Raw genomic sequence first — 12,530 nt, 5'->3', positions numbered from 1 at the left:
AAAATTTGTAACATCAACATTCAAGTAGATTCTTCATTAACAAGTTATAACCATTAGACATACTATATGTTCCTTGCATGTATTTTGACTTGGTTAACTACCATACATATTGGACACTGCTGATATGTTGCCCATTTTGGTATGATTTTTAAGAGCTTTCAGCAGATTAAGTACTATAACCTTAGGTATGTAAGCTTTTGCACTTCCTGGGATTGACTTTGGAAAATATGTATGTTCACTTCGGCTTTCTGAGAAGGTGAGCATTGGCGCAACTGTAAGGTTGCTCCATTGTGATATGGAGGTCACAAGTTCAATTAGGAAATAGTCTCTTTGTGCGTGCTTACCAACAAACTGCATGCTTTTAGTGCTTTAAGCTGCACTTTCTCATTTGTGCTTGGATTTGACGAGAAAAAGCACTAGAACTGCATTTTGCACTTAAGCTCACTTAAGTGCACTTTTAAAGACTCCGAATATACCCAAAGCCTCCCTAGTAGGATTGGGTTATGACAAACTCTCCTCCTTTAATACTTGGGTGTCCTTACTGGGCCAAAAATCTCATATCTCAATTGAAGTCAGTGTCAGAATGCTTTCTTGATCTGCACCCATGTAGTAGTGGTCTTGGGTTGACTCTTGTATCATTTGTAACACTGCGGGTTCTCACCCAAAAGTGTTAGCTGGAGGTGACTTATGCGTTCGTGAGACCAAGAAATATACCCTAAACCTTCCCATTAGACCATTGATGTGGGATTGCGTCATGATACTTAGTATTGCTTGACCACATTAATTGGTATTACCAGGTTCTTTTGGCCAGATTGAAGCAAGGTTATGACGCACCATTTGTGTTTTATGGTTTAAGATGGCTTGCCTCCATGGATTCTTTTTTTTTTGGAAGAAATTTGAAATGATTCTCTCTCATTGTGAGGCTTGTCTGAATAAACTCTTTTTTGGGGTCCCATGCAGGAATTTGATTACAGAATGGATGGGCATGACACAGGTTTGTTTGTCTCTTTTTCTTCTAAGGAAAATGATACTTACATGAAAACACTGATATGCCTAAATAGTTCCATCATGTCTTTTTATATCTATGTTTTAAAGTTTAGATTATTCGGAGGACCTTTAGACCTTTTTAATATTGCCTTTCTCATTTTTCTGGTGTGTATTCAAAATTAGTCTGTAATTGGTTATACCCATGAATATCTTATGGGTCAAACCTTTTATGTTTGGAATGTGGAACATATACTTCTGTACCTTTGTTGGAGAGGACTGGTGATAGCTTTTTAGATTCAGAACATTTATGTGAATATGTTACTTGAGGGTTCTGCTTGATTCATCTTCCTTCTTTGCCCTACACCCACGAATGGTTTTCAGGGTTCCTGAATGCAGACGACGACGATGCTGCTGAAGAAGCAGAAGATTATTTGGCAAGTGCCGATAAAACTAGTTTCTTAGAGAACAGTGGATGGTCTTCCCGTACCAGGTGTGTCTCTTATGGTTCTCTATTATGTTGGGGCAGAGGGCACTGCAATTTTGTTTTTCTTGGGATTCTTTTGGGGCCATGTCTGGTCTCTTATCTTCTGGCCTTGCATTAACAAATCATTATAAGTGACCTGCTCAAATAAATAATGTTGGCCAGCTTAACAATCAGTGGAAACGTTTTGAGATTGCAGATATTGGGGGTTTCACATCTGACACATTGTGTGTAGATATTTGGTAGGCACACCTATGTGTTAGATACACCGCCTTGGTCTATTAATATTACTACTACTACTACCCCAATTCCATTGTTGGACGTGTCCAAGATGTGTTGTGTGCAAGCATTCATGGGTTGGACACATGCCATCAATTGTTGACACCTAGGACAGGTCTTTGGTAGAGTTTTTAGAATATCGTTTTTGTTAATTTTTTAAGTAATAAAATACAAACTCAGCACCTAACTGCAACTCCAACATAAAATTGTTACTTATTAATTTTTTTGTATGTTGCATGCTGTTTATATACCATTTTTATAGATTTAATAAATCTTTAGTTGGGTTAGTCACCTCTTTTTAATTTTTTTTATATATTCTTATAAATATGGATTGAGTGGGAACTTCATATTGGCTTAAAGGTTGTCCTCAGTGCTTGAGGCTGCCTTATTTTGGTACATGCTTCCCCTGGCTTTTTTGTGTTTGCAAAGAAGCTGTTATTTCCACAACCAACTTATTAAGAAAAAGGAGAAAGAAAGAAAGGAAATTGAAAGATGTTTATCTACATATTGGATGGATAAATGGCGATCTTTTTTGTGTTTTTTTTTTTGTCATTACATATGTAAAAATTGGTATTAAAAATGTTTTAATTTTTTTTTCTGTATTCCTACCATATCTTTATCCCTTTTTCTTTTTGAATCGTCATATTTCATGTCAGTATCCACTACCATTTATGTACATATTAATGCTTCGTGGACTTTACTTATTGGTTTAGTGAAATAGGAATATCTTTTCATCCCTTTCATTTATTTTGTTTTTCTTATTCTCCATTTTTTTTTTTTTTGGGGGGGGGGGGGGGGTATGAGGGGTGGAATTGCATTTCCCGTTTTCCCAAATTTTGGCTGCATAAGCATCATGACCATGGAAAGGAGAAAGGATTCTTCACGTCATCCTGTTGTGAGCATTTATATAGCCAACTTTTTAAGTTTTGAACATGATTGGCTTGACATTACTAACCAAAAAAAAAAAGGCAAAATGATTGGCTTGGGTTTTGTTTCTTTTTTGTTGTTGTTGTCAATGTTGGGTTTTGTAACTTAATTCCTTTTTGCTCTGTTTTAAGCGTGGCCTATTCTTTTAAAAGTCATAATTTATGTCCATAACTTTTTGGCTGCAATGTTGTTTCACTTTTCATCTTGTAGAGCGGTTGCCAAGTACCTCCAAGTCTTGTTTGACAATGAAGCACAACAATCAAGGAAGGTTATTCCCATGGACAACCTGTTACTTGGTAAAACTCGGAAGGAGGCATCGAGGATGTTTTTTGAAGCATTGGTATGCTTATTTCCTTCTGTTAGCTTTGAAACATTTATTAGTAATGGTTTGTCTTTGGTCTTGTGCACCCTGTTAAGCCTGACAAATTAATGCTGTGCTTAAAAGTGTCCTGGTTGTTTGATGGGTCTTGTTTTCCTTCCTGAGGATGCTTTATAGCTCTACTTGTGTGTTCTTTTTTTCTTTTGTTCCCTTGATTTTTTTCCTTTCCCAGAAACCTTCATTCTAGAATGACTTGCTCCACCTGTTTTTGTTTTCCATGTGTTGGAAATTTTTATTCTAGCATGACTTGGTCCACCTGCTTTTGATTTCCAACTGAAATCTTTATCTATAAGTAGTTTAGGTTTTGGATATGCCCTACTGTCTCCAGTCTGGAATTACAGATTAACTAGTCAAGGTGACAGTATTAGTTGGACCACTGATTGTGTCTTTGTGAGAATCATCGTGGTTCGGATAATAGATGAATTGCTTTTCTAAAGGGAGAATGGCTTTGAACTGGGCCAACAAGACTCTTGCTAATTTTCTTGTGATGTAAGTTGCTTCCCATATCTCTCAAAATGGTTAAAAAGAGGTTTCTAGTAACACTTCTTCTGGACATAATGAACCTTAATGCTAGTGGTGGCTGACTATAGAGGCATGGCAGTATGCATGGGACCGCAGCTGATGGTCCAATACAAAACATTATATGGGGCATTTTGAAATTTTATAGCCATATTATTATCTTTAAAGGTAAAGTTGACATCATTTCACTTTGAAAAATGGGGAGGTGATTTAGGGGGAAAAAAAACAATTTCAAGATTGAATAGTAAAATGCTATTTGCTACATTATTTCTTTTATTGTTGTACACCTCTATAATATTATCAGGGCTGATCGTTTGTCCAAGCATTTATGTTACTGATAGAGCGACTGGAACATTTGTTGCTGTGCTTTGGACTTAATGAGGAAAAGGGTGAAGGGTATAGAAAATCTGATATAGGCTTGCCACACCATACGACAAATTCTCTGCTTGAGTGTAAGTGTAATTTACCCTTTTACCCTAAACCCAACACCCAAGCTTAGGAATCACACCCAAATACGCATTTTGGGAACTCCAAAACTAGTTTTGCTGGTATAACTGGCACACCTTAACCCAGTCACACTTTGATAAGTTGAAAATTTTTTGCCCGATGGATTGGCAGGTAGGATTTGGTTTCACTTGCAGAATGAGGAGTTAGTCTGTCACTAAGTGGGACTTCTGTCACAAGAAAAAAAAGCAATCTCTCTTTTTGGTTTTTTTTTACATGTGATTCATTCTGATATTCTGTCACAACAAATTGAAGCTTCTTCCACCAGCTAATAGCGAGGAGAAGAGCATATTGTGTGGTAGTATCATGCTTTTGTTGCTATTCCCTAGAAGTTGTTTTTTATATTGAATTGGATGACATATGGAAGTTGTTTTAGTTAGAAGAGAATATTTGGTGTGTAATATCGCTTAAGAATCACTCACAACCTTCTTGATTATATATATTTACAAGAACCTCAATCAACTCCTTTAATTTTAGGGATTGATTGATCTAAATACAGCAAGTAGTATAATCTAAATATGGCAAGTAATAAGCTAATTACAAAGAATATTTACAGGAAATATTAACCCATATCAACACTCCCCCTCAAGCTGGTGCATATATGTTATATGCATCTAGCTTGTTATATATATATGACACTCTCAATCCCCTAAGAGATTTAGTATAAATATCCGCCAATTGATCACTAGAGTTCACAAAGGAAGTAATGACTTCTCCATATAAAATTTTCTCATGAATGAAGTGACAATCAATCTTTATATGTTTGGTCCGCTCATGAAATACTAGATTGGAAACAATGTGTAGGGCTGTTTGATTATCATAGATGAGCTTCATAGGACCTATTTTGCCGAACTTTAATTCTTGGAGCAGTTATTTCAACCAAATTGGCTCACATATGGCAAGGGCCATGGCTTGATATTCTGCTTCTGCACTAGACCTGGCGACCACACTCTGGTTTTTGCTTTTCCAAGATATGAGATTCCCCCCAATGAGAACACGGTACCCAGAAGTTGATCTCCTATCATTCAGTGAGCCTGCCAAATCTGCATCTGTATATGCCATAATATCAGTATGGCCCCTATCTTCATAAACTAAGCCTTTGCCAGGGGAGCCCTTAATATACCTCAGGATTCGAATTACTGCATCCCAATGACTGTTACGGGGAGAATTGAGAAACTGACTTATAGTGCTAACAACAACAGATATATCTGGCCTGGTCATGGTGAAGTAATTTAGCTTTTCCACCAGCCTCCGATATTTGCCTGGGTCTGAATAAGGCTCCCCCAAGTTTGACATTTGGATCCATGGGAGTATGGACTGGTTTGCAATCTAGCATCCCAGTTTCTTCTAAGATATCAAGAACATACTTCCTCTGAGTGATGGCAATGCCTGTTTTTGATTGGGCTACTTCATTCCAAGAAAATAACGCAGTAGTCCCAAGTCTTTAGTTTGAAAATGTTGAAATAAGTGTTGTTTAAGACCTTTGATGCCTTCATGATCATCTCCTATAATAACAATATCGTCCACGTAGACCACAAGATAGATACATTGATTTGAAGACAAGTGTTTGTAAAACATAGAGTGATCTGCCTCACTACGAATCATGCCAAACTGTTGTATAACTTTACTCAACCTGCCAAACCATGCCCAGGGGGACTGTTTAAGACCATAGAGAGACTTATGTAATCAACAAACAAGACCTGACTCCCCTTGAGCAACAAACCCAGGTGGTTGCTCTATGTAGACTTCTTCTTCCAAGTGACTATGCAAGAAGGCATTTTTAATATCCAATTGATGAAGGGGCCAATGATGCATGGCAGCCATAGAGAGGAAAAGACGAACAAACGCTATCTTGGCAACCGGGGAGAAGGTATCACCATAATTAAGGCCAAAGATTTGTGTATAGCCTTTAGCCACAAGGCGTGCTTTCAGGCGATGGATCTGGCCATCAGGGACCACTTTGACTGTAAATACCCAACGATAACCAACTGTAGACTTGCCAGGAGGGGATTGAAGAAGAGTCCATGTGTGATTGGAATCCAAGGCTACCATCTCATCGATCATAGCCTGTCGCTAACCTGAATGAGAAAGTGCTTCCTGAACAGTTTTAGGAATAGAAATGGATGACAAGGCAAACACAAAGGCATAATGGGATGATGATAAACGATGATAGCTAAGGAAATTATAGATGGGATGGGGATTACAAGTAGAGCGTGTACTTTTACGAAGAGCAATGGGCAGGTCAGTGGAAGGCTCAAGCAAGTCCAGAGCAGGTGGAGACGTTGGAGTAGAAGATGAATCAGGTGGATCTGGAGAAAGAACGTCCTCAGGACGTGGATGTTGTGACCGACGTAGATAGGTGATAATTGGGCAGGGTGAGGATTGTCTTGGTGGAGTCGAGGATTCAAGTAAAGGGGGACGTGAAGGAGTAGAGATAGGTAGACTAAGGCAAGGAACTGGTAAGAGTTGAGAGACGGAGTTAGGTTCCACTGGTGAGGTGAAATAGGGAGTGCTCTCAAAGAAAGTGACATATGCGGACATGTAAAATCGATGTGTGGAAGGAGAATAACACAGATACCCTTTCTGCACCCGAGAATATCGAAGAAAGACGCACTTGATAGCACGAGCTGACAATTTATCATGACCTGGAGAGAGATCATATACAAAACACGTAGAACCAAAAATACGAGGGAAACAGTGTATAAAGGGGTTCCTGAGGAAACAAAAGAGAATAAGGTACTTTGTTATTTAGCACAGATGATGGCATGCGATTTATTAAGTAGCCAGCAGTGAGGACAACATCAGTTCAAAACTTTAAAGGAGCATTAGCATGTAATAAAAGAGTACGAGTGGTTTCAATAATATGACGATGCTTCCTCTCTGCTGTGCCATTTTATTGTGGAGTATGTGGACAAGTGGATTGATGAACCATGTCGTGAGATGCCATAAAAGAATTGAAAGAAGTAGAAAAATATTCTTTTGCATTGTCACTCCTTAAAATGCGAATAGGATGTCCAAACTGAGTTATAATTTCATTGCAAAAGTTCTGAAATATAGTAAAAAAAATTGAATGTTCTTTCATTAAAAATATCCAAGTGTTGCTGGAAAAGTCATCTATGAAAGTAATGAAGTACCGATAACCTAAGACTGAACTGACACGACTAGGACCCCAAACATCAGTATGAACAATGTCAAATGGTGCTTTACTAGATTGACCTTTGCTTGGAAACAACGCCCGGATATGTTTTCCAAGATGACACGACTCATACTCTTAAGGACTGTAAATGAGAGAAATGAGGGACCATCTTCTTTAGCATATCTAGACTCGGATGACCTAGACAATAGTGGAGCAGACTAGGAGACTTCGTGACAGTGCATATGGTAGAGGATGGAGGCTGTAGGTAATAAAGTCCACGTGATTCAGATCTTGTGTCAATCGTCTGTCCCGTACTCTAGTCCTATATAAGAAAGGAATCAGCAGTAAAGGTGATGGAGCAGTTAAGAGTGCGAGTAAGTTGACTAACATAAATTAAATTAAAAGGACAACCAGGTATAAAAGGAATAGAATTTAAGGATAGAGATGAGATAGGTTTGGCTTGACCAACGCTAGTGGCCTTAGCTTTAGAGCCATCAGCAAGGGTGATGTAATGTGATGTCTTGGGAAAAAATAAATTTGAGAAAAGGGAAGGATTATCGGCTATATGATCGGAAGCACCAGAGTTCAAAATCCAAGAACCAACAAACGAAGAATGAGAGAGACAAACCATAGAATTACCAGTATGAGCTACAGTGGCCGAGGAGGAAGCTTGATGTGCTGCTGCTGCCTTAAGTTGAAGGTATTCCTTAAATTCAGTGTCTGATAAAACATTCTGACCATCATTCCCAATCTCAGTCTTCTTCTCATTACCCAACGCCTGAGATTGGATCACATTGGCTGATTTTTCTGGGAAGCCATGCAAAGAATAACACCGGTCTTGAGTGTGGCCCAACTGTTTACGACCACCTCTACCATTACTGCGACCACGACCTTGACCTCCACATTTAGCCAAATTAGAGACAAAAGGCTGAGGATTTTGAAATTGTTTGAGAACCAAATCTTGATGTTGCCTCTGGAGAAGGAAACTCGAAATAACCGATCAATGAGGTCCTCCACCATAGGGATATTAGGATTAGTCATAACTTGGTTTCGAACAGATTCAAAATCTTTGTGAAGACCATGGAGAACAAAGACCATATACATTTTGTCAAGCTTGTTTAGCACCTTTTCAAGGGTATCTTTTGTCAATCTGAATTTGATCTCTTCAATAGTAGATTGTGCTTTGTTCACATATGAAGGTAAGTCATGGTCTGTCATATGAAGCATTGTGAGATTATGAACTAAGTCATACAGACATTGTATGTCATTAGAGTAGACGCTCCGAGCTTTCTTCCATATATCATAGCAGGTTTTTATAAGACTAGAAGTGAACCAACAGTTTGGGATCAATGGATTGCCATAATAAAGAGACTAACTGATAATCAGCTCGCTTCCATTGTTCTCTCTCATTATCAGGAATGTCTTTTGCCTGCTTAGTAAGGTGTTTAGAGAGTCCTTGGCCCAAAAACCAAATATCAATAGCAGCATGCCAATCCAATAAATTCTTTTTATCGAGTTTTTCTAATGTTATAGTGGGATTACCAGAGAAGGCAAAGGATATGAGTCCCTTCTTTGGTGTTTCAGAAGTGACTAACGAAGTTTTTGATGTGGAAGACATGGGAGGAGATGATGGAGATCTGACCCACGAAGATAGAGACCTGCGATTGGAGATCTGACCCTTGGGAAGAGGACCACGAGGTGCCGACGAGTCAAACGGGAAGGCGGCGTGTGGCTCTCACGAGCCGACAAGAGAGGAGGTGCGTGGAGGGCTTTCTGGCGACAGGACTTCTGTGGGTCGGTCGAAATCACTAGGGCAGGCGACCAAGACCTTCACTTGGACAGTTGAAGGTGTCTAGGTAGTAGATTTAGCCTTGGGCAGAGGCTAGTCGTGCATGAGAGATGAGGGAGACTGGCTGCTGGGAATTTTGCAGCCCCAGGACAAACCAGCTGTGATGCCAAGTTAGAAGAGAATATTTGGTGTGTAATATGGCTTAAGAATCACTCACAGCCTTCTTGATTATATATATTTATAAGAACCTTAATCAACTCTCTTAATTTTAATGATTGACTGATCTAAATACAGTCCTCCTTGATTATATATATTTATAAGAACCTCAATCAACTCCCTTAATTTTAATGATTGACTGATCTAAATACAGTAAGTAGTATCATCTAAATATGGCAAGTAATCAGCTAATTACAAGGAATATTTACAGGAAATATTAACACATATCAACAGTTTTCAAGTATATACATGTATTTTCAGTAAGGGGAAGTTATTCTCACTTAGGGCTTCTGTCACAACAAAAAAGTAAGCTATATCTTAATGGAATTACTACTTTTGATCCACTCTGATATTTTGCCATATAACAAATTGAAGCCTTTTCTGATCAGCTATATCAAGGGGAAAAACTCATTTTGTGATAGTATTATGGTTTTGCTGCTATTTTCCAGAAAATTTGGTTTTTTTTTGGGTACATTGAATTGGAAGATACATGGAGATGTTATTCTGTGTGTATAAGCATTTTCAAGGTTGTGACATGGGAAGGTCTGCTTTGGATCGTTGGTTGACAATTTATAATTGGGTGATTACAAAGGAAAATACATTGAAATTTTCTTGATTTTTTGAGGTTCTCTCTAAGTGCGTGTGAATGTGCTTATAGATATGCATATATTATTTAGTATTTTAAAGTATGATTGATACTTATGAAGTTGTTAATGTGCTTCACATTCTTCCTTGCTAGTCCATGTGCAAATTAGTTTCTAATCATCTAAATGTCAAAATTTTCTTCACATTCTTCTCTGAGTTTTCCTCTTTTTATTTATTTATTTATTTATTTTTTATGGTTAGGCAAAGGGCATTTCTCTGAGTTTTCTTTTAAATAGTGCATATGTAGTGTTATTTCTGATTTTTGTTAAGCCTTTTTCATGTTCTTGTCTCACCTTAAGCACCAGCAGTAAATCTAGACTGTGAAATTTGTTCTGATAAGAGAGTCTAGGCTATTGATTTTTCATCCAAACCAGAGGTCCAGATCTTAACGTTCATATTCTGGTCCGTACAACTTATCTGTAGGTAGCTCTTTCTCTATGATAGTATTGCTAAACGTCAATACAACCACCAGGATGTTCCTGATGGTTGTATTGACGTTTAGCAGTACTATTATGGACATTATGCTAGAGTTAGTCATGAAACATCTAAAGCTGGCAGCACATTATCTAATTTCACTTATGCTAAAACATAGATCCTGGAGGCCTTTGGACCTGTTATGTTAACTTCTGTCTGTTAACAGGTAACAGGTTCATGCGTAAGATACCTTTTTGGTTATAGGATTATATTCTATGCTAGGTAAAATTACAGTGGCAGCCTAACAGTTTTCAGTGTCACAAAATTTATAGATAATAATTTCCAATACTTAGGCTTTTGATTTCTTAACATTCAAAGTTACTGTGAGTTAGACATTGATATCTTAACACTAATATTGTCTGAAACTACCTGAGATTGCTTGTCCATTTTTTGGACTTGATATGCTTAATCTTGCTTTCTATATTTCCGTGCTACATCTTCTAGAAGATTATGTCTTGATTATATGTTCTAGTTGTATCCTAGATTGTATTTATCTCCAAATCTAGATTTAGAAGCTGCCTATTGTGGTAGAACATCTTTTGTGTGTGTGTATATATATATATATTCATCCAAACCCTACAAGGGTAATAAGATCGAATATTTTTTTTAGCCACTTTTGACAAATATATTATTAACTACTCACTGAATACCATCCCTGAACAAACAAATAATCAAATGCTACTTATAAAACTTAGAAATGCAGAATGAAAGCCCCCAAAATTAATTATCACTGCTGTCCATAACAACAACAACAACATATCCAGCCTTTAGCTATAATTTAAAATCAATAATTGCTTCCCCATTAGCTATAAAATTGAATGCTCATATTGCTTAATATCAATTTAGCAATTCGGAATTCTGAACATCAAAATAATAACTATTGCTGAAATCTGTTCTATAATCTATTCCCAATAATAACTCTTATGTCTGCAATAATTTGAATGCTTTTATTGTTTGATGGAATGATTTGATAGCTTCAGTTCAAAATTCCGTTCTTTTAGACTCAATAGAACAGTTCTGTTTATCTGACAAAAAAAAAATACAACAGTTCTACTTTAATCTATTATTCTGGTAAGTTTTGACTTTTAGATATCCATATTGTGAGAATCTGACCTTTCGCAGGACTTCTATTTTATCAAATCCTATACTTAAAGCATGTTAACAATTGCAATGTAAAGGAAGATTTTGTTTATGTAGCACATGATATTTTTGTTGATGCCATTTGACCATGTTATTCTGTGTCTCCACAGATCCAATTTGTTATCCGAGTTGTTTTTTATTTTGTTCTTGTATTATTTTGTAAATTTTTATAGATAATAGATAAACTCGTATGAGGGTGAGCTTTGGTAACAGTGGTAAGGTTGTTCTTTTGTGACTGTAAGGTCATGGATTTGAGTTGTTGAAAAAGCCTCTTTGCAAACAAGTAAAGGGAAGGCTGCATACCAGTACCCCCCAACACACACACAGCCATTGCAAAGCAGGGAGTCTATTGTGTTGGGGCTTCCCGTTTTAATGGGTAAACTTATCTCTGTTAGTGCCACATGCAGGGCAAAGTGGTCTAGCTATTTCATTGAGTAATAGTTTAATCTCATGTAAGATCTAGTCATCTGCTATTACTGTTGCTCGTTAATTGTTAGTGATCCATTAACCCAATTGTCTACAAGAAGAGCACCCAAAGCTCTTTCTACGTTTATTATTAACTTTTGTTGGGCCAACTGTCTTTTCGGATACTTGGGTAGTGTTATCAGGGGGTTTGAGGGAAGGGAGAATTCTAAATTAATGTGAGGTGGAAATGTAGAGAGAGGATCTGAAGGGAGGTTATTCATCAGGGAGTTGCAGAGGCGTCAAAGGAATTCTATGAATGGCCTCACTCAGTACCTCTCTTCATTTCTTTGTATTGACAAATTAAATATGACTTGAGTTCTAGACATGACTTTTTCTTTGCATGTGTATGTTTATTCATATAGCTGACACCATCTAGTGGGATTGAAGCCTTGTAATTCTTTGTTTTTGTGCTTGTTTATTCACATTCTTGTTTTATATCCCATGACAAACTTATCTCCCAAACATAGTCCTCCTTTTTTGAGGAAAAGTTGTTCAACTTCTATAGCTTTTTTAAAGAAGTAATTCCTTGAATTATTGTTAGAAAGATGATGTTTTTTTATTGCTTTCAATCTTAAAACTTGTGGTCTCA

The 12,530-nt window shown here is 37.3% G+C and overlaps 1 protein-coding gene across 2 annotated transcripts in view; it reads left to right on the top strand.

The window, feature by feature from the left end:
• The window catches only part of LOC127798519 (sister chromatid cohesion 1 protein 4), a 52,061-nt gene that overhangs the window by 33,733 nt on the left and 5,798 nt on the right, over positions 1-12,530 (top strand). For both annotated transcript variants that reach the window (XM_052332137.1, XM_052332136.1), the window contains exons 12-14: positions 961-994; positions 1,369-1,477; positions 2,885-3,014. In XM_052332137.1, the coding sequence (XP_052188097.1) occupies positions 961-994; positions 1,369-1,477; positions 2,885-3,014 (273 nt within the window). The remainder of the gene's footprint in view (positions 1-960; positions 995-1,368; positions 1,478-2,884; positions 3,015-12,530) is intronic.

Source organism: Diospyros lotus, chromosome 3, assembly GCF_014633365.1.
Source record: "Diospyros lotus cultivar Yz01 chromosome 3, ASM1463336v1, whole genome shotgun sequence".
Classification (NCBI taxonomy): Eukaryota; Viridiplantae; Streptophyta; class Magnoliopsida; order Ericales; family Ebenaceae; genus Diospyros; species Diospyros lotus.
The sequence above is the reverse complement of the archived record's forward strand: the minus strand, read 5'-3'. Positions and strand labels throughout refer to the sequence as shown.